This window comes from Eptesicus fuscus, chromosome 5 (genome assembly GCF_027574615.1).
Source record: "Eptesicus fuscus isolate TK198812 chromosome 5, DD_ASM_mEF_20220401, whole genome shotgun sequence".
Classification (NCBI taxonomy): domain Eukaryota; kingdom Metazoa; phylum Chordata; class Mammalia; order Chiroptera; family Vespertilionidae; genus Eptesicus; species Eptesicus fuscus.
This window is the reverse complement of record NC_072477.1, coordinates 25,157,747-25,177,238: the sequence shown is the minus strand read 5'-3', so window position 1 is coordinate 25,177,238 and position 19,492 is coordinate 25,157,747. Positions and strand designations below refer to the sequence as shown.

Below are 19,492 nucleotides of genomic sequence, written 5' to 3'. Positions count from 1 at the left end.
GAGCAGAGCCAAGCCTGTTGCTCCCTCCGTGGCGGCAGCCATTTTTGTGGCAGTTAATTCACCTTCTACAATTGAAACTTTGTAGCTTTAAGTGGGTAAGCCCCGCCAGGGTGTGCGGAAAGCTTTGCTTCCCCTGTTGCCGGCGGCATCCCTGGCCTGCTCTCTCAAGCTCCAATCTGCCGCCATTTGTTTGAATTTGTTTACCTTCTATAATTGAAACTTTGTAGCTTGAGTGGAGGCTTAGGCCTGGCCAGGGCAGGCAGAAAGCTTGGCTTCCTCTGTTACCTAGGAAACCTTGCTCTCTGTGGCTGTAGCCATCTTGGTTTGGGTTAATTTGCATACTCGCTCTGATTGGATGGTGGGTGTGGCTTGTGGGCGTGGCTTGTGGGTGTGTCGGAGGTATGGTCAATTTGCATATTTGTCTATTATTAGATAAGATTATATGTTTTTGGGTATAGTGGTTTGCTCTACTACCAAGTATTTCATTATAATACTAGAGGCCCGGTGCATGAAATTCGTGCATTTGGGGAGGGTCCTCTCAGCCCAGCCTGCGCCCTCTTGCAGTATGGGAGCCTTCAGGGAGCAGGGAGTGGGCCCAAGCTGTCAGTTGGACATCTTTAGCGCTGCTGCGGAGGCGGGAGAGGCTTCTGCCACTGCTGCTGCGCTCGCCAGCCATGAGCCCAGCTTCTAGCTGAGCGGTGCTTCCCCTGTAGGAGTGTACTGACCACCAGGAGGCAGCTCCTGCCCCCTGGTGGTCAGTGTGCATCATAGCGAGCAGTCGTTCCGCTGTTCGGCCGATTTGCATATTAGCCTTTTATTATATAGGACTAGAGGACTGTTGCATGAATTCGTGCATGGGTTGGGTCCCTCGGCTGGCAATTGGGGCCGATCAGGTGGGCCAGCCACTGGAGGAAGGGACTGCAGGAGGTTGGGCTGAGCAGCAAGCTAACCAACGGCCAATTCCACAAGGAATCAGGCTCCCTCTGCCCTTCGGTCTGGGTCCGGGGTGCGGGTGAACCAGATTCGGGGCTGTCAGGGCCCCAGCAGCAAAGTCTGGGTCAGTGTGCGTCATTGCTATCGGCCTGTTGTGGTTCTGGTTGTTGGGTCGTAATGGTTGCTTAGGCTTTTATATATACGAGGTGTACCGGAGCAAGGTCTGGTGAATACGTCGGGTGGGTTAATACTTCCCAGGCAAGATCTTTTAACATGTCTTTAACTGATTTTGAAGTGTGTGATGGTTTGTCATCATGAAGCAAAATTACTTTGCCGTGTCTTCTGGCCCATTCTGGTCGTTTTACGTTCAAAGTGTGGTTCAAATTGACCTGGACGTTCTTTGTCTTTCACATTGAAATCATCACTTTTAAAGCATTTAAACCAGTGTTCACAAGTATCTTGAGAAGGAGCATGTTCACCATAAGCTTCCCGGAGTATATAACTTTCAGCAGCACTTTTCTTCAAAATAAAGAATTAAAACTTCCCATAAATGCTCTTTTTTTGGCACAAAATTTGATATTTTTAAGCATAAAAATATCTATGATGTTAAACACCTTCAGAAAATTTGACATGAAGTTTTGAAGCTTGTTGCCAATACAACAAAATAGCATACATATCAAATCGCATATATATCAACATACGTGTAACTCCATCTATTGAAAAAAAATCTGCATTATTAACCAGTACAACTACTATATCTAACATGTTAAGGCTTTCTTAGTGAATTATTTTTTAACTTTTCAGTATATTATTTGTGTTCATAATATTACTATTCCTGGTCAATATCTGGAATGGTTAAAAGCAAGGATGTAAAAACAAAGTAATGAAAACTTCAGTAAAGCAATTATTATTTGCACTAAGTAGTATTGTTTTATTTATACCAGGATTTTCATAAGTATCACAGAACCTTAAGACAGAACCCAAGTGAACTTTCAAGGGAGTAAAGATTTTTTGGGGGGCATTTAAATAGTGAAATCTTCAATTTAAAGATTTTTTTAAGTGAAAGTAAATATGGCTAATTAAAATGTATTATCAGTGTCTTTTTTTCAGTTCCTTATGTCACAAGAGTATTAAAGTATACAGTATGTGCTGTTGAAGAATAAGCTTAAAATAATCTTATTTTTTCCAATTGCTTTAAATGAAGATTTTTCAAATGAACAAGAACATTGAAAGAATAATACACAATAACCCATCTATCTACCTAGGTTTAACATTTAGAACCCTTTAAAAAAATCACATTTGGTTCTGTATATTGATATGTGATATATATCTACATACTCATTTTCTCTCATAGGCACGTGTTTATACCTGATGCATTATGACATGTCATTCCTCAATTATCACATTGAAAATAATTAACATTAATTCTCTAACATCTAGTTCATATTTAGAATTTCCCAAATATCCCAAAAATATCATATATAGCCAGTTTTTCCAAATCCAGGATCCAGTTAGGGTTTAATAATTTCTCTCTCATCCAAATTGACTTTTTAAAAATATAAGGTAATTGTCTTATAGAATGTTGTACATTATGGATTTGTCTAATTGTGATGTCATGTTTTTCCTCTCTATTCTCTGTAGTTACTGTAAACTTAAACCTTATTTTATTGTCCAAAGTTATGGTTTCTAGAATCTATACATTATAACATGATATTAAACATGGTTAGTGTTCTTGGACTAATTTTCCTTTCATTTTGCTTTGCCTTTGATTTGGTAATCTTAAGCAATTACTGACATGTTTATAGCATATTTTTGTGTTCACATGATCATGAAGTGTTACTCAAGTTCTCATTATGTTATCTATTTTGGTTTTCTACCTTTAAAAAATATTTTTATTGATTTCAGAAAGGAAGGGGAAGAGAGAGAGATAGAAAAATCAGTGAGAGAGAATTATTGATTGATTGCCTCCTGCACACCCCCTACTGGAGATTGAGCCAGGAATCCAGGCATGTGCCCTGACCAGGAATTGAACCATGACCTCCTGGCTCATAGGTGGAAGATCAACCACTGAGCCACGCTGGGCAGTTTTCTTTCTTTGTAAAGATATCTGTAGGTAAAACAAGGAAAGTCAAAGTAAAATCACAGAGTGCACTATATAGCTCTTCATGCTATTCTAGGCATTGACATGTAGCTTTCAGCTAATTAGAGCTTTATTTAGTTTTGCTTACTAATAGGGGTGAGGAGAATTAGAATTCTCCATGAGATAGTTTCAAACTACATGCTCCCTATTCCTCTGCTCATTCTGAGTCACTGCTTATCTCTTTTCCTTCCTGTAGCAAGATGCATATCACAACACAGGCTAGAGTGAGGCTAATGTAGGGATAATCCTAAATTTATCTATTTTTTAAAAAAGTTACTTAGCTTTAAAGATTGTTAGTAATTCTTGATTTTTTACAGAGAGGAATGGAGTGGGATAGAGAGTCAGAAAGATCGATGAGAGAGAAACATTGATCAGCTGCCTCCTGCACACCTCCCACTGGGGATGTGCCCGCAACCAAGGTACATGCCCTTGACTGGAATCGAACCTGGGACCTTTCAGTCCGCAGGCTGACGCCCCATCCACTGAGCCAAACCGGTTAGGGCAAGATTGTTAGTAATTCTTTGTATAGTCCTTACTACTTCACTTGAGAATTGCTTGCCTATTGCACATGTCGCTTGAGAATAGCTGGCCTATTACGCAGGTGATAAATGGGACAGAGCCGACATTACTTTCCTTCCTAAAAAACCCACCATCTAATAACTGGGAATAAACTTGCCTGAGGTCCTGTTTTGCTTCACTCCAATAAATTGTTGTCTGGGGGGAGATTCTACTCATGTGAATTTTGAAAACAACTCCCCCAAAATGCACCAACAGAAAAGCCCATAAGTGATTTGATGGGTACCTCAAATTAACCACTACCCTGTGCAAAGTATTATTCTTCAATGTTTGAAAGTTTGTTATTCAATGTCTGAAAACACATTTTTGATTCTGGCTGAAGTTGCTTGTTTAACTCACCTCTTTTTTTTTTATTTTTAGCAGTGAATAAATTATGGAATAACTTTGATTCTGGCTGCATTAGAGGCTTTTATGGTACTGATAATAGTAACAATTATATAGTGATTTTTATCTCTTATAATATATTCCTTGAGCATTTCACCTTCCAGTTAAAAACCATTATTAGGTTGTTATCAGGAAAGCAATACTAGCTGTAGAAAATGTTCCAGCCGAAACCGGTTTGGCTCAGTGGATAGAGCGTCAGCCTGCGGACTCAAGGGTCCCAGATTCGATTCTGGTCAAGAGCATGTACCTTGGTTGCGGGCACATCCCCAGCTGATCGATGTTTCTTTCTCATCAATGTTTCTAACTCTATCCCTCTCTCTTCCTCTCTGTAAAAAATCAATAAAATACATTAAAAAAAAATAAAAGCTTAAAAAAAAAAGAAAAGAAAAGAAAATGTTCCAGACTGTACTCAAGTATATATAGTCCAAAATAAAGCAAACAATGTTATGGCAATACTGTGGTGCACATTTGTGTATATAAGATTGTACTGTGAGAGTTTATAGGTTTCTAGAAAAGAACGATGTTGCCATATTACACCTCAAAATAAGTTTTACCAATTTATATTCTCACCATTGTATGTAAGGACCTATTTTCCTTTGTTCTCACCAACATTGTTTGTTATGAATCTTTTTCACTGTGGTAGTGAAAAATGGCATCTTGTTTTAATTTCTGTTTGTTTAATAGTAAATTCTTTGAGTATCTTTTAATAACACTTAGTAGACACTTACAACATTTACTGTGGTCTGGTACACGAAATTCGTGCACATTAAAAGGGGATTAATTAAGAGAAAATATTTTAATATTGCTATTTGCCCTTTATAATAGAAGTATCAGAGATGAAAGAAAATTAGTAAAACATATATGAAAATCTTCCTCCTGTCAGAGTCAGGGGCGCGCCATGGGACCCAGAGTCAAGTCCCCGCCTACCCACATGCGCCTCGAAATCGCGAGAGACCCAGACCTGGATGGCCCCACCCCCATTGGGCTAGATCCAGACCCGGCCGGTCCCACCCTTGTCAAGCCCCGCTGGGTGCGGGGAGTGCAGCCTCAGGTCCCCTGGCCTGGCGCCGGGTAGGGGTGTGGCCTGAGGTCCCCCAGCCTGGGCTGGGGCAGGGAGCGCTCCTTGAGGTCCCCTGTCAAGACCTGTCGGGAGGGGGGCACAGCCTCAGGTCCCCTGTCAAGCCCTGCTGGGCAGAGGGCACAGCCTGAGGTCCCTCGGCCCAGCACCAGAGCGGGAAGCACACCTTGAGGTCCCCCGTCAAGCCCCGCCCGGCGGGGGGCGTGGCCTGAGGTCCCCTGGCCTGGCGCCCGGGTGGGGAGCACGGCCTGAGGTCCCCGACCCAGCACCGGGGTGGGTGCGCACCTGAGGTCCCCCATCAAGCTCTGCCAGGTGGGGTATACGGCCTGAGGTACCCTGTCAAGCCCAGCTGGGCTGGGGGCTCGGCCTCAGGTCCCTGCTGATTGCTCATTAAGGCTTGTTACGGGAACTCGGCCTCCACTGTGGGTGCAGCCATCTTGTGTTACGGAAACCCCGCCTCCGCTGTGGGCGCTGCCAGCTTTGTGATGTAGTGACAGTCAATTTGCATATTCCCTCTTTATTATGTAGGATACCTTTTTTCTTTTAACTGCCTTTGCCTTTTTTTTGAAAGTGGTATTCTTTCTAAGTGAATTTTGAGAGCCCTTTGTATGTATGAATATTAGCTGTTTGTCGGATATTAAAAATTCCTCTAATTTTTAATTTTATGATTGGGTATTTTGAGCATATAAATTTAACATTTTTAGTAGTCACTTTTACTAGTTTTCGTCGTGCTATAATGACTTTCCCTATTAAATGTTTGTTTGAAAACTTCATGTTTTTGTTTAATAACTTTTAAATTTGGGAATAAATTTGCAAGGTTAAATAAAAAACATATAAGAACTCTAAAAGGTGATGAAAATTTTCCCTTTTATACCTGCCCACCATCCTGGTTTTCCACCAGCACCAACTTTCTTTCATAAGAAACAACTGTGAATAGTTTCTTATGAATCCCACCACAGTATATAGATGCCAACTCAAATATGTCTGTCACTTTCCCCCACCACACTATTCTGTATGTTGTATTTTCCCCAGTTACTATATCTTGAACATCTGTGCAAAAGCGGTTCTTCAGTTTTTTAAAACATTGAGGTATACTTGACAGATGACATTATATTAGTTTCAGGTATATTTGATGACTTAATATTTCTACATATTGTGACATGATCACCACAATACATTTATTTAACATCTATCATCATACAATTTTTCTTGAGATGATAACTTATAAGATTTACTCTTAGCAACTTTCAGATAATGCAGTACTGTATTATTAACTGTAGTTACCATGCTGTAATGCACATCACATCCCCATGACATTTACTTTATAACTGGAACTTTGTGCCTTTTGACCCCCTCCATCCATTTTGCACACCCCTTCCCTCTGGCCTCTGGCATCCACCAGTCAGAGATATCTATGAGCAGCTAATGTGTTTGGTTGCACCAGCATTAACTTAAAGATGACATCTCTATATATAAAACCCTAATATGAAAGTAGACCAAACGGTGGAACAACCAAACAACTGAACAACTGAATAACCTGTCGCTAAGATGTGCGCTGATCACCAGGGGGTGCGCATGGAACATGGCAGGCATTGGCAGCAGGCGGCAGAGCACAGAACATGGCGGGTGTCGGCCGCGGTGGGATGGTGGAGCAGGTGAGCTGGGGCGCCAGACCAAGGCTGAGTGCCAGTTGCTGCCATGGGGGCGAGCCTCTGGTGGTTACTGAAAATTCTTTGCTCCTGGGTGTCGCGGTCCCACCTGGCGCTTGCACCTGCTGCTGGTGCCGGCCCCGCTCGCACCTGCAGCCGGCGCTGGAGCCACCACTCACACCCGGCACCGGTCCTGATCTCTCGATGCCGTCAGTGGGTGTGAGCGGCGGCTGCTGGCCCTGATGGTCCCTGAGGGCTTCTCCACCTCCCCCTGCTTCTGAGGGGTGATCGGGGCAGCATCCGCTGCTCGCACCTGCTGACGGCGCCAGCCCTGCTTGCACCCGCTGCTGGCCCCAGCCCAAATTGCTCCACGCGGCAGATGGGGGACTGGGAGGGGGTGCGGGCCGTGATGGGAGGGGCCGAGTGGGGGCACGTGCCTACCGCAGCCTCACAGCCTACAGTTCCTTTCAAGGTGCATGAATTCATGTACTGGGCCCCTAGTATACAATAAAAAATTGTAACCTAAAAAGGTAAAATGTGCCCTTTTGGAAATACTAGTGCTTTTGGTTGTTATGGAACACAGTTAACCTTAAGTCAATAAGTAATTGCTAAAAAAAATTTGAAATAGATGTTTTAATTTAGAACTGGGTTGTTGAATGGGATACAAAATTTTAACAGAAACATAAGCAGTGTTATCTTGTAAAAGTTTTTTTCTTCAGGGAAAAAAACCTGCTTTCCCATGAGAAGCTACTTCCTGATAAATGGAATTCTGTTGTCGCTGAAAATCTTTCTTTGGAAACACAGTATTGATATATCTAATTTAATAAAATATAAAGGTGAATGGCAAATACTACTAGGTTTGCTCTTTGATATCTAATCTAATAATAGACAAATATGCAAATTGACCGCACCTTCGCTACACCTAAGCCACACCCACCAGCCAAGCCACGCCCACCAACCAATCAGGATGAGTATGCAAATTGCCCCAACAAAGATGGCGGCTAATTTGCATATCAAGACAGCGTCCAAAGAAGCCAACAGCTGCAGAAGGGAGTAAAGCTTCAAAGAAGCAAGCAGGGGGGGGGAGGGCGGGGCGGAGGCGGGGCCGGGGGGAGGAGAGGGGCGGAGGCGGAGCCGGGGGAAGGAGAAGGGCAGGGCGGAGGCGGGGCCGGGGGGTGAAGGGAAACGCGGGCGGGCTGGAGGAGAAGGCGGGGCGGGTGACAAGGGCGGGGCGGAGGCGGGGCCAGGGGTGAAGGGAAACAAGGGTGGGCTAGAAGAGAAGGCGGGGCGGGCGGGGCGGAGGCGGGGCCGGGGGCGAAGGGAAACGCGGGCGGGCTGGAGGAGAAGGTGAGGCGGGTGATAAAGGTGGAGCGGAGGCGGGGCCGGGGGCAAAGAGAAATGCGGGCGGGCTGGAGGAGAAGGCGGGGCGGGTAACAAGGGCGGAGCGGAGGCGGGGCCAGGGGTGAAGGGAAACAAGGGCGGGCTGGAAGAGAAGGCGGGGCGGAGGCGGGGCTGGGAGTGAAGGGAAACTCGGGCGGGCTGGAGGAGAAGGTGAGGCGGGTGATAAAGGTGGAGCGGAGGCGGGGCCGGGGGCAAAGAGAAACGCGGGCGGGCTGGAGGAGAAGGCGGGGCGGGTGACAAGGGCGGGGCGGAGGCGGGGCCAGGGGTGAAGGGAAACTCGGGCGGGCTGGAGGAGAAGGTGAGGCGGGTGATAAAGGCGGAGCGGAGGCGGGCCGGGGGCGAAGGGAAACGCAGGCGGGCTGGAAGAGAAGGTGAGGTGGGCGAACAAGGGAGGAACGGAGGCGGGGTAGAGTGCAGCAGGAAATCCTATTGGAGGATTTTTCCTGCAACGGGAAAGCTAGTATAATTTATAAAACTAAAAAAATAGGTGGCCTGACTAGTTTCTCGTTTTTTGGTGTTTTATTTTATACTAGAGGCCCAGTGCTCGAAATTCGTGCACGGCGGGGGTGGGGGGCGAGGGGGGAGGTGTTGTCCCTCAGCCCAGCCTGCAGTCTCTCCAATCTGGGACCCCTCAAGGGACCTTCATTTTTTCTCCAGGAGTGTGGTGGAAAAACCCTAGATCACCTTCTTGGATTCTTATAATCCAAATTACCAAGAACACTGCAAGTGGTGGCCTACAGGGAGCTTAGCCAATGAGTGGTCAGAAAAGGTATTTACTCTCAAACTGGTTTGGCTCAGTGGATAGATCGTGGGCCTGCAGACTGAAGGGTCCCAGGTTTGATTCCTGTTAAGGGCATGTACCTTGGTTGGAGGCACATCTCCAGTGGGGAGTGTGCAGGAGGCAGCTAATCGATGTTTCTCTCTCACTGATATTTCTGACTGTCTATCCCTCTCCCCTCTTCTCTGTAAAAAAAAATCAATAAAATATATTTTTTAAAAAGGTGTATCCTCTGCATCTCATGCAGCCCCTGGGTTGTGACCACTGGGCTAGGGGTGTGTCCCTGCCACCCAGTGGTGGCTGCTGGGGTCTCCGCACACCCCAGAGGCCAGCAGTCCTCCCCCTGTGGAGGGCGCTGGGCTGGGGGCGTGGAAACGAACCGCCACTTGGTGCTGGAGCTTGGAAAGCCTCTGGGGCGGGGCAGGAACATCCCCGTCTCCAAACGCCCTGAGGCCAGCAGCCAGTCCCACCATGGGCCCAAGGCTGGGGGCATGCAGGGACCCTGGGCAGCATGCAGCGGTGGCCGCCAGGGTCTTGGCACACCCCAGAGGCCAGCAGCCAGCCCCACTATGGGCCCCAGGCTCGGGGCATGCAGGGACCCTGAGCAGCACTCAGCGGTGGCCACCAGAGTCTTGGCACACCCCAGAGGCCAGCAGCCATCCCCCAGTCGTGGGCGCCTGGCTGGGGGCGTGGCCCCAAACCGCTGCTTCGTGCGCGAGCCTTTGCAAGCCACTGGGGGCGGGGCGGAGATGTTCCTGCCTGCCATGCGGCTTGGGGCCTGCACCCATAGGCTTCGAGTGGCCAGGGGGCGTTCTGGGACCCCTGCCACTCAGGACCTAAGCGCGGGCCTACAGGCTAGGAGAGGCCTTGGTCTGGAGGATGTTTCTGGGACCCAGGCCGCTCAGCGCCCACATATGCAAATTAACCGCCATCTTGTTCACTCTGATTGGCTGTGGGTGTAGCGACGGTATGGTCAATTTGCATGTTTCTCTTTTATTAGGTAGGATTATATTATTTTATTTATTTATTTTTAAATATTTTATTGATTTTTTTTTACAGAGAGGAAGGGAGAGGGATAGAGAGTTAGAAACATCGATGAGAAACATCGATCAGCTGCTTCCTGCACACCCCCTACTGGGGATGTGCCTGCAACCAAGGTACATGCCCTTGACCGGAATCGAACCTGGGACCTTTGAGTCCATAGGCCGACACTCTATCCACTGAGCCAAACCGGTTAGGGCTGGTGTTGGATTTTAGGGGACCAGTGAAGCCATGTAAATGCAGACATCTTTTAAAATTTTCTTGTAATATTAGTGAAGCACAGGTACAGGGAGGGTTTATGATCCATTTATGATTTGATACTAATGTTGTCACTTGTGCTGAGATCAGCTGAGAGGCCCTTGAAGTAATGCAGGTAGAGTAGAGAAGTAGAGAACAGTCACACAGCCGCCCAGTGTGTACCTATGTACTTTATCCCTTTGGGGAAAGTGAAACTGTTGCAGCACAGCTCAGCTGTCACCTGGAAACCTCAAGGGTAACCTCTGACGGGGCTTAAAAAAACCTGTATAAAAACATAGTATAAAATGAAGGGTTCCATTGGTAGTTTGAGTAGGAAATACAAGTGTCCATCATCTGATACTGAAATGGTCACTTATATTTTTTGTTTTCGGTCTTTACAATAATGAATGTTTAAAAGGAAATCTGTACTTACTATATATATAGATCCTACACATTTTAGTGTGTTTCTTGGCACTCAATTATCTACTGCTTTTGGCAGTATGATAGTGGGGAAGGGAGAGTTTTAGATCTGTTTTAGGCATTCATCTTCGACTCATTTGTAGAGGCAAATACGATAGACTATTCAATATTAAGTAGTTTCTTTTATCTTTTCCCATGTGGAGAGGCCATGAACATTTCCATTGTCTGCCACTCTGAGAAATAATGGAGAAATTGCTCTCTTTCCATCCACTTGATTAATGTAATCAGTCATTTTTATCTTAGTATGAACTACGGTGAATAATGATGGAACTCTGCCTCGTTTTTCATTGACAAAATAGAATTGGTGTTGTGGTATATAGTAAAACATGCCGTGGCATAGGTATAAGAAACCTTGTTTACTTATGTTGTTTTGATGTTATTAAGATGGTAATTTTGACTAAGTCATTCAAAGTTAGTAGTTCTCAATTTCTGGTCTGGAAATGAGTGTGTTGAATTAAATGATCTCCATAATTCTAGTTCTTATGTGAACATATCACGTGTAAACCAGCATCATGCAGAATTTTTGTAAATACTCTGAGTAGTATATGTGTTTATATTTGTGTTTAATTTGAACTTTTTATTAATTTGAGTGTGTGTATGTATGTGTGTATTTTCTGCTTATTCAGGCTTTTTTGTTTTTACACAATGAATGCTAGGTTTATTAACACTATAAGTTAACTTAGAATTTTAAACTCAACTCTTAGAATTTTAAAATCAACTCTTTAAACTCAACATTTTACAGTCATTTTTAAGAGATTTGGTTTTTAAAATATGGCTTAAGATCCTTTTCACTTAAATTGCATTTATAAATTTTAGTATTAATTTTTAAGTACTTAAGCTATCTTACAAATATTTCAAAGTACTTAACTCTTTTAAACCTGATATTTATGGATTTTGTAAATTTTAAATACATTTTTCAGCTTAAAATTATGTCTAAATCAGTTACTCAATGATGTTTTTAATTGGAATCACAGTTTTATTATTTTTTTAATTTAAATTCTTTATTGTTTAAAGTATTACATAAGTCTCCTTTTCCCCCTTGACCTCTCCCCAACCACCCCACAGTTTTATTTTTTTATATACACTAATATGAATGACTTCTTAATCTAAGTATTTAAAAATACCAAATATATACCTACTAAAGGCCCGGTGCACGAAATTCATGCACGGCGGGGGGGTGGGGGGTCCCCTCAGCCCAGCCTGTCCCCTCTCACAGTCCGGGAGCCCTCAGGGGATGTCCTTCTGACGGCTTATAAGCCACAGTCTGGCCTCCCTCTGCGGGAGGCAACTGGGCTGATCAGGGGAAGGCGCCAGCCCCATCACCCCAACTGCTGCTGCCACTGCCAGTCACCACAGCTGCCAAGGTGTTTTCATCAACATGGACTCCAGTCCCTTCACCATGAAAAAAATGACAACTTTTTCTTTAGGCATTTTCAAGATGTCTCTTTCATAGGATATGGCATTTCTTTCTTTCTTTTTTTTTTTTTTTATCCTCACCTGAGGATATTTTTCCATTGATTTTTACAGAGCTTGGAAGAGAGAGGGAAAGACAGAGAGAAACATCAATGTGAGAGGGACACTTTGATTGCTTGCCTCCTGCATGAGCCCTGACCTGGGCCCTGGCCAGGGAGGAGCCTGCAACCTAGGTACATGCCCTTGATCAGAATCGAACCCGGACCCTGCGGTCAGCAGGCCGAGGCTCTATCCACTGAGCCAAACCGGCTAGGGCAGGATATGACATTTCTTAGCCCCTCCAGCAGCGGACCTTCATTTTTTCCTCCAGGAGTGTGGTGGAAAACCCTAGATCACCTTCTTGGATTCTTATTACCCAAGTTACCAAGAACACTGCGAGTGGTGGTATACAGGGAGCTTAGCCAATGAGTGGTCAGAAAAGGTGTTTGCAGCTCACGCACAGAGGCAGGACTGCTGGCGCGCTGCGGTGTGTCTGCTCCAGGCCTGCGCCATCCGTGGCTTGCCTCACTGCGCACGCAATGCCCTCCCGCCCATCTGCGTGTGCAGCCTCCTCCTGAGCCAGTCGTGACTGTTAATGGCATCCCGGCTAATTTGCATATTACCTCTCTATATATGTAGATTATGCCCATATCCAATCCAAAAATGTTAAACTGTAGGCCTGAGTTTCTTTTTTCCCCACACGCTTTCCCTCACTCTCCCTCCCAAATAACTTAAAATAAAAAGCACACACTTTCATTACATCTGTATTCTACATCTGCCTGTTTTACCAGAATCTTTTTAATTTTACCATCTCAAACAATTTGAGGTTATCGTTCCAAGCAAATTTAGTTATGTTCTCAGATAAATGAAAACATTTGGAATCTAGAGCAAAGACATCCAGCGTGATTTTTTTTTTCTCTTATGAATGTGGACATAAGTTGAGCCTAGTTTTATAGTCTCTACCAGTAGTGACTCTGAGGCCATCCTATATAATAATAGACAAATATGCAATTGACCATACCTCCGACACACCCACAGGCCATGCCCACAAGCCACGCCACCATCCAATCAGAGCAAGCATGCAAATTAACCCAAACCAAGATGGCTACAGCCACAGAGAGCAAGGTTTCCTAGGTAACAGAGGAAGCCAAGCTTTCTGCCTGCCCTGGCCAGGCCTAAGCCTCCACTCAAGCTACAAAGTTTCAATTATAGAAGGTAAACAAATTCAAACAAATGGCGGCAGAATGGAGCTTGAGAGAGCAGGCCAGGGTTGCTGCCGGCAACAGGGGAAGCAAAGCTTTCCACACTCCCTGGCCAGGCCCACCCGCTTAAGGCAACAAAGTTTCAATTATAACCCCAACACAAATGCCTGCGGGCCTTGGAGGGAGCCCCAGGCTTGGCTCTGCTCCAGGCTACAAAGTTTCAATTGTAGAAGGAAAATAAATTCCAGATACCAGGGCCTCTGCTTGGGTTGCCAGGGGGCGTGGCCTGCCTGCAAACCACCACAGGCCCCTCGCTCAGTCTGCCCCATGCCCCAAGGGTACCCCACCCTGATCAGGGACACCCTTCAAGGCAAACCAGCTGTCCTGCCCCCATGTGGACACAGGATGGCCACCACAAGATGGCCAGCAGGAGAGGGCAGTTGAGAGGGACCAGGCCTGCAAGGGAGGGCAGTTGAGAAGGACCAGGCCCCAAGGGAGGGCAGTTGGAGGTGATCAACCCTGCAGGAGAGGGCAGTTAGGGGTGACCAGGCCGGCAGAGGAGGGAAGTTGGATGCAAACAGGCTGGCAGCAGAGTGGTTATGGGGTGATCAGGCTGGCAGGCAGAAGTGGTTAGGGGCAATCAGGAAGGCAAGCAGGCAAGCATTTGGGAGCCAGCAGTCCTGGATTGTGAGAGGGATGTCCGACTGCCCGTTTAGGCCCCATCCCTGGGATCGGGCCTAAACGGGCAGTCGGACATCCCTTGAGGGGTCCCAGATTGGAGAGGGTACAGGCTGGGCTGAGGGACAACCCCCGTCCGTGCACGAATTTCGTGCACCGGGCCTCTAGTACCTTCTATAATAAGTCAAGTGGTCATGAAGCCTGCCACCCCTGGACTCAAGTCTTCATCACTGAATCCTCAAGTATGATGAATCTGTAATCCCTGTGCCCAGGAAGCTTCTGACCTGTTTCAGTTCTGTTTATTACTTGATTCTGTTCTGTATTATTTTATTTGGCAGTCTATAATTTCTAAGTGTTTTAAGTGTTTAAGTATATTTTAAAATAAAACATACTTGGGTTTTGCATGTCTCCCATGTCTTAACTGGTTTTACAGTCACAGATCTAAGAATTCAAATGACAGTTTTAACTTGTAATTTTCTAGAACACAAGGAATGTTTATATCTTTAAAAAACTTACAGAGAGCACATTAACAGAGATTATATATATTTGGATCACAACCCTGTCTTACTCATGTATTATGTAATGTGATACCTTAACTCTTCAGTTGTATATTATAAACTCTTTGGCATGGACTTCATGCCAGAACTGTCCAATGGAAATGTACTGTGAATCACATATGTAATTAAAATTTTTCTAGTAGCCACATTAAAAATAAGAAAAAACATTTAATTAATCGTAATAATATTTTATTTAACGCAGTACTATAAATGTTATTTCAATATTTATAAAAATTATTGAGATGTTTTGCACTTTTTAAAAATATATATGTATTTATTGATTTCAGAGAGGAAGGAAGAGGGAGAGAGATAGAACATCAATGATGAGAGAATCATTGATTGGCTAGCTCCTGCACGCCCCCTACTGGGGATGAGCCCACAACCCAGGCATGTGCCCTTGGCTGGAATTGAACCTGGGACCCTTCAGTCTGCAGGCTGATGCTCTATCCAAACCAGCTAGGGCTATACTTTTTTTTTTCATAGTCTTCAAAATCCCATGATAGTTTATTTACAGTACACAATTCAGTCAGACTAACCACATTTCAAGTGCTCAATAGCCTCATGTGTCTAGTGGCTACTGTATTGGGCAGTGCTGTCTTTTACTTTTACAACTTAGTAATAGTAACATAATTGATGCTGTGTGTGTGACTGTGTATGTTTATTCTTAGTTACATATTTCTCTCATTGAATGAAATATAAGATATTTAAAAATGCACATCTTTATTTTTTTCCTCTCAAAGGCCCTTCCTTCTTCCATGATTATAGTAGCAGTTTATTGTCCTGTGATAGCTGCTGTTTTCATTGTTCTGAAGATGGTCAACTATCGACTCCACAGAGCACTGGATGCTGGAGAAGTTGTAGATAGGAATGCAAATGAGTTCAAAGATCAGCGAGCCAAAGCTGAGCAAGGCAACTGTTCAACTAGGAGAAAAGACAGCAATGGACCGAGGTAAGGTCCCCCATGCCACTCAGTTTGTAATGATGTAGATCCTGCATGAGTACAGTGATGTGATTATTGTATTGTGCCCGTTCTGTTACGTGGTTTTACGGTAGTGATAGATCTTACCACTATAGATACAATGGCAGATACAGATTGTCACAGTAGTAGATCACAGCAAAGCTAACTGGCATACCTGGGGGTTAAATCAATATCCTTGGCCTTCCTGCTAATTTACATGTTGGAACCATAATAATTATAATTGTATAATAATTATTCACACCAAAGACCAAAACCAATGAAAAACAGTCCAAATAAATAATAACGTTAAAGCATGACTTACAAATCTTAGCATTTACATATTATTTATACATATAAATAGAATGTATGTATCTCTTAAGCAAATTGTAATATTTTGCTTGGCATTTATAATTGCTTTTTTCACTTAATCTATTATAAACATTTTTCAATTTTATATTCTCACCTTAGGAACTTGGCTGTTCCTTCTCTAGAAGGAACCCTAAGAAGTCAGTTATGCAATAAGTTCATTCAATCTTCAAAACAATTGTATGAGGTAGATGTTGTGATAATCCCTTTCAGATGTGAAAACTAAGGTGAGGAAGATCAAATAATCCAGAGAGTCAGATCTGGAGTTCACGCTTTTAACCACTATGCCATGTTTCTCCATTCATTATAATATGCATTATTTCAGGTATCAAGATAGAAATGCTGTAACACAGATAATGTTTATGTATGTGTTCGAGTACACTGAAAGCCTTGGTTTATCCCTTTTAATTATATTTTCTCCATCACTCACATGATTATACTGTTTGTTCATTCAACAAATTATTTACCCTTGAAATAATTATGTTCATAGCATTAACCACTATCTGAAATTCTCATACTTAATCATTTATTTTATTTATAAGCTTCTTGAAAACAAGGGCCTTGTTTTTCTTATAAACTATTACATTCTCAGGCTCTAAAATAGTGACACTGATGGGTAAATACTTGAAATAGTTTTTTATGTGCTTCTATTTTTGACTTCATAGTATTGCATTTTATGGGCACACCATATTTCCTATCTTGTTTTTAGTTATTCCAGTTATTTTCACATTCAAATATTGATCAATATGATGTTTAGATTTTAAATGATTAAATTTTTATTCATAATTTAGCTGAGGTAGATTTATTAGAAAATATACCTATTTTTAAGATTTTCCATATATATTGCCAGATTCCAAAGATTTTACCTTTTAATTACAATAACCAGCAATCAGAGAGCTTCTATTTTGTTCTTTTGACAACACTCAGTGTTTAGTATTTTGACAAAATTGTGATAGAGATTTTATTGTTTAATTTTTCAGTGTTTGGATTACTACATTGAAATGGAGGTATTTTTCTTGTATTATTGCTACTTATATTTGTTATTTTGTTAATTCTCATTCTATCAGTGTTTAGTTTTTTGCTATTTGGAGAAGATATTTATTTATATAGGATATTAACTATCTTTTATGTCAAGTACTTTTCAGTTTATAGCATTTTACTTATTTATATGCCATAGTTTATTTTTATGTGATCTGTTCTATGAATGTTTATTAGTTGTCCACATAGTATGTCAAGTTTTGCAAGATTTTTTTCTTATCCCAAATTGTATAAGTCATGTCTACTTTAAATATTCTTATTTTATTTTTCACTCTTAAATTGTAGTCAATCTGAAAACATTCTAATTTATTTTCTTTTGTAGATTTCGTCCCAACACTGTTTAATGAATAATAAATTTTTTCCCACAGTGATTTTAAATCCTTTATTTTTCATGTACAATACTTATGTCAACTTATGGGTTTTGTTTTCTGCCCCATTGATCTTTCTGGCTTTTTTTGTGTATAACATACTGCTTTTTGGCTTTCTAATATGTTTAATACTTAGCATTGTGAATCCCTCTTCAATATACACTGAGTGGCCAGATTATTATGATCTCTGAATGCATAATAATCTGGCCACTCAGTGTATAGCCTATATAATAAAAGGCTAATATGCAAATTGTCCCCTCAACCAGGAGTTCGACCAGGAATTCGACCAGCAGGCAGGCCGGCCAACCACCCATGTCCCCTCCCCCTGGCCAGGCTCGCCGGACCCCATCCATGCATGAATTCATGCACCGGGCCTCTAATATATATATATATATATATATATATATATATATGTGTATATATATATATATATATATATATATATATATATACATATACATATATACACATACACATATATAAATATATACACACACACACACACACATATAAATATACACACACACATATATATATATACACACACATATACACATATACACACACACACACACACACACACACGTATATGTATATACACACATACACACATATACTGAGTGGCCAGATTATTATGTGTTCAGAGATCATAATAATCTGGCCACTCAGTGTATTTTTTCAATGTTATCTTGGTTTTCTTATGCATATACTAGCTTAGATTTTGGTGAGATGTCCCCTGTGTGCTCATCCTCCAGAAAATGCCATTAGAATTTTGATGATAATTCGATTAAATCTGGAGAGAATGCAACCTTTAAATAGGGACCTGGTGTGTATACCCACTTATTCACTTGTCTGTTATGTCTTGTAAAACTTCAGGTTTTTTTTCTAATGAGTTTTGAGTATTTCTTAAGTTTATTCTGTTTCTATTAGAAAATGCGTACTCTTGTATAACAGGTAAGCAAACGGAATGTAGACTCTGCGTTTAATGTGTGGGGGCTTGCCGAGACCGGTTTGGCTCAGTGGATAGAGCGTCGGCCTGGACTGAAGGGTCCCAGGTCGATTCCGGTCAGGGGCCTGTACCTTGGTTGCGGGCACATCCCCAGCAAGAGGCAGCTGATTGATGTTTCTAGCTCTCTATCCCTCTCCCTTCCTCTCTGTAAAAATTCAATAAAATATATTAATGTGTGGGGGCTTGAATCACTTCCTGATTGTATGATCTTGGAGGAGTTACTAAGTTTTGTATGGCTTGACTTCCTCATCTGAATGAGGAGGCAAATAATAGTACTCGTAGTACTATTAGTACTCATGGAACTAATAGTGCCCATAGACCATATTACAGTTATAACAAAGAATAAATGAGAATTTAGGATTTTTATTGGAATTAAATTGAATTACTATCTTTACCAAATTGGATCTCTCCATTTATTTAGTCTTTTTTAAGGTCTTTCAGTAAAGATTTATTATTTTTCCATTAAAAGGTTTATTTATATAGCTTTTGTTAAATTAGCCAAATTATTTTATACTTTTTTTGCTATTATAAATTTTTTTATAACTACTTTTTTGTTTTTTCCCTTTAAATGAATGTAGCAGTTTACTTTGTATCCAGCAACTTTATTAAACTCCCTATTAACAATGAAACTTTATAGTTTCTTTCTTGATTTTCTGTAAATGATGTTTTATTTCTTCCTTTCTAGTCCTTATACTTCTTGCTTAACTTTTTTATTGGCTATGACTTGTAGCACATGGTTAAATTGAAGTAGTACTAGTGTACATCCATGTGTTTTTCTAATTTTAAAGTGATTTTAAATTTCACCATCAAATAGGGTCTTTGTTATAGATTTTTGTTTCTGATATCTCCCTTTCCCCACCTTCCCACCTTGTGACTCACGTTTTTTTCTGAGGAAAAGACATAAACAAGAAAACCTATACTTTTATTTTCAGAGCTTATCTCTGTGCTTACTACATAATAGCTGTTAGTTTGTTGCATACATGAATGATGGTTTTCTTTGACTGTGGTGCAGCAGTTAAAAAATGCTTATTAAATCTGTATCTTATAGGAAGAGGCAAAGCCATTGTTTTTATTACATTTCTAATGTTTCCGCAGAGGAAATTACACCTAGAATTTTATGATTTGAACAAAAACATTTAGGAGATAAACCATATTTTCTCTCTGTTT

The 19,492-nt window shown here is 42.2% G+C and overlaps 1 protein-coding gene across 6 annotated transcripts in view; it reads left to right on the top strand.

The window, feature by feature from the left end:
• PCNX1 (pecanex 1) overlaps positions 1 to 19,492 on the top strand; it is a 156,147-nt gene that overhangs the window by 12,771 nt on the left and 123,884 nt on the right. For all 6 annotated transcript variants that reach the window (XM_028141477.2, XM_008138886.3, XM_008138887.3 and 3 more), the window contains exon 2: positions 15,327 to 15,535. In XM_028141477.2, the coding sequence (XP_027997278.2) occupies positions 15,327 to 15,535 (209 nt within the window). The remainder of the gene's footprint in view (positions 1 to 15,326; positions 15,536 to 19,492) is intronic.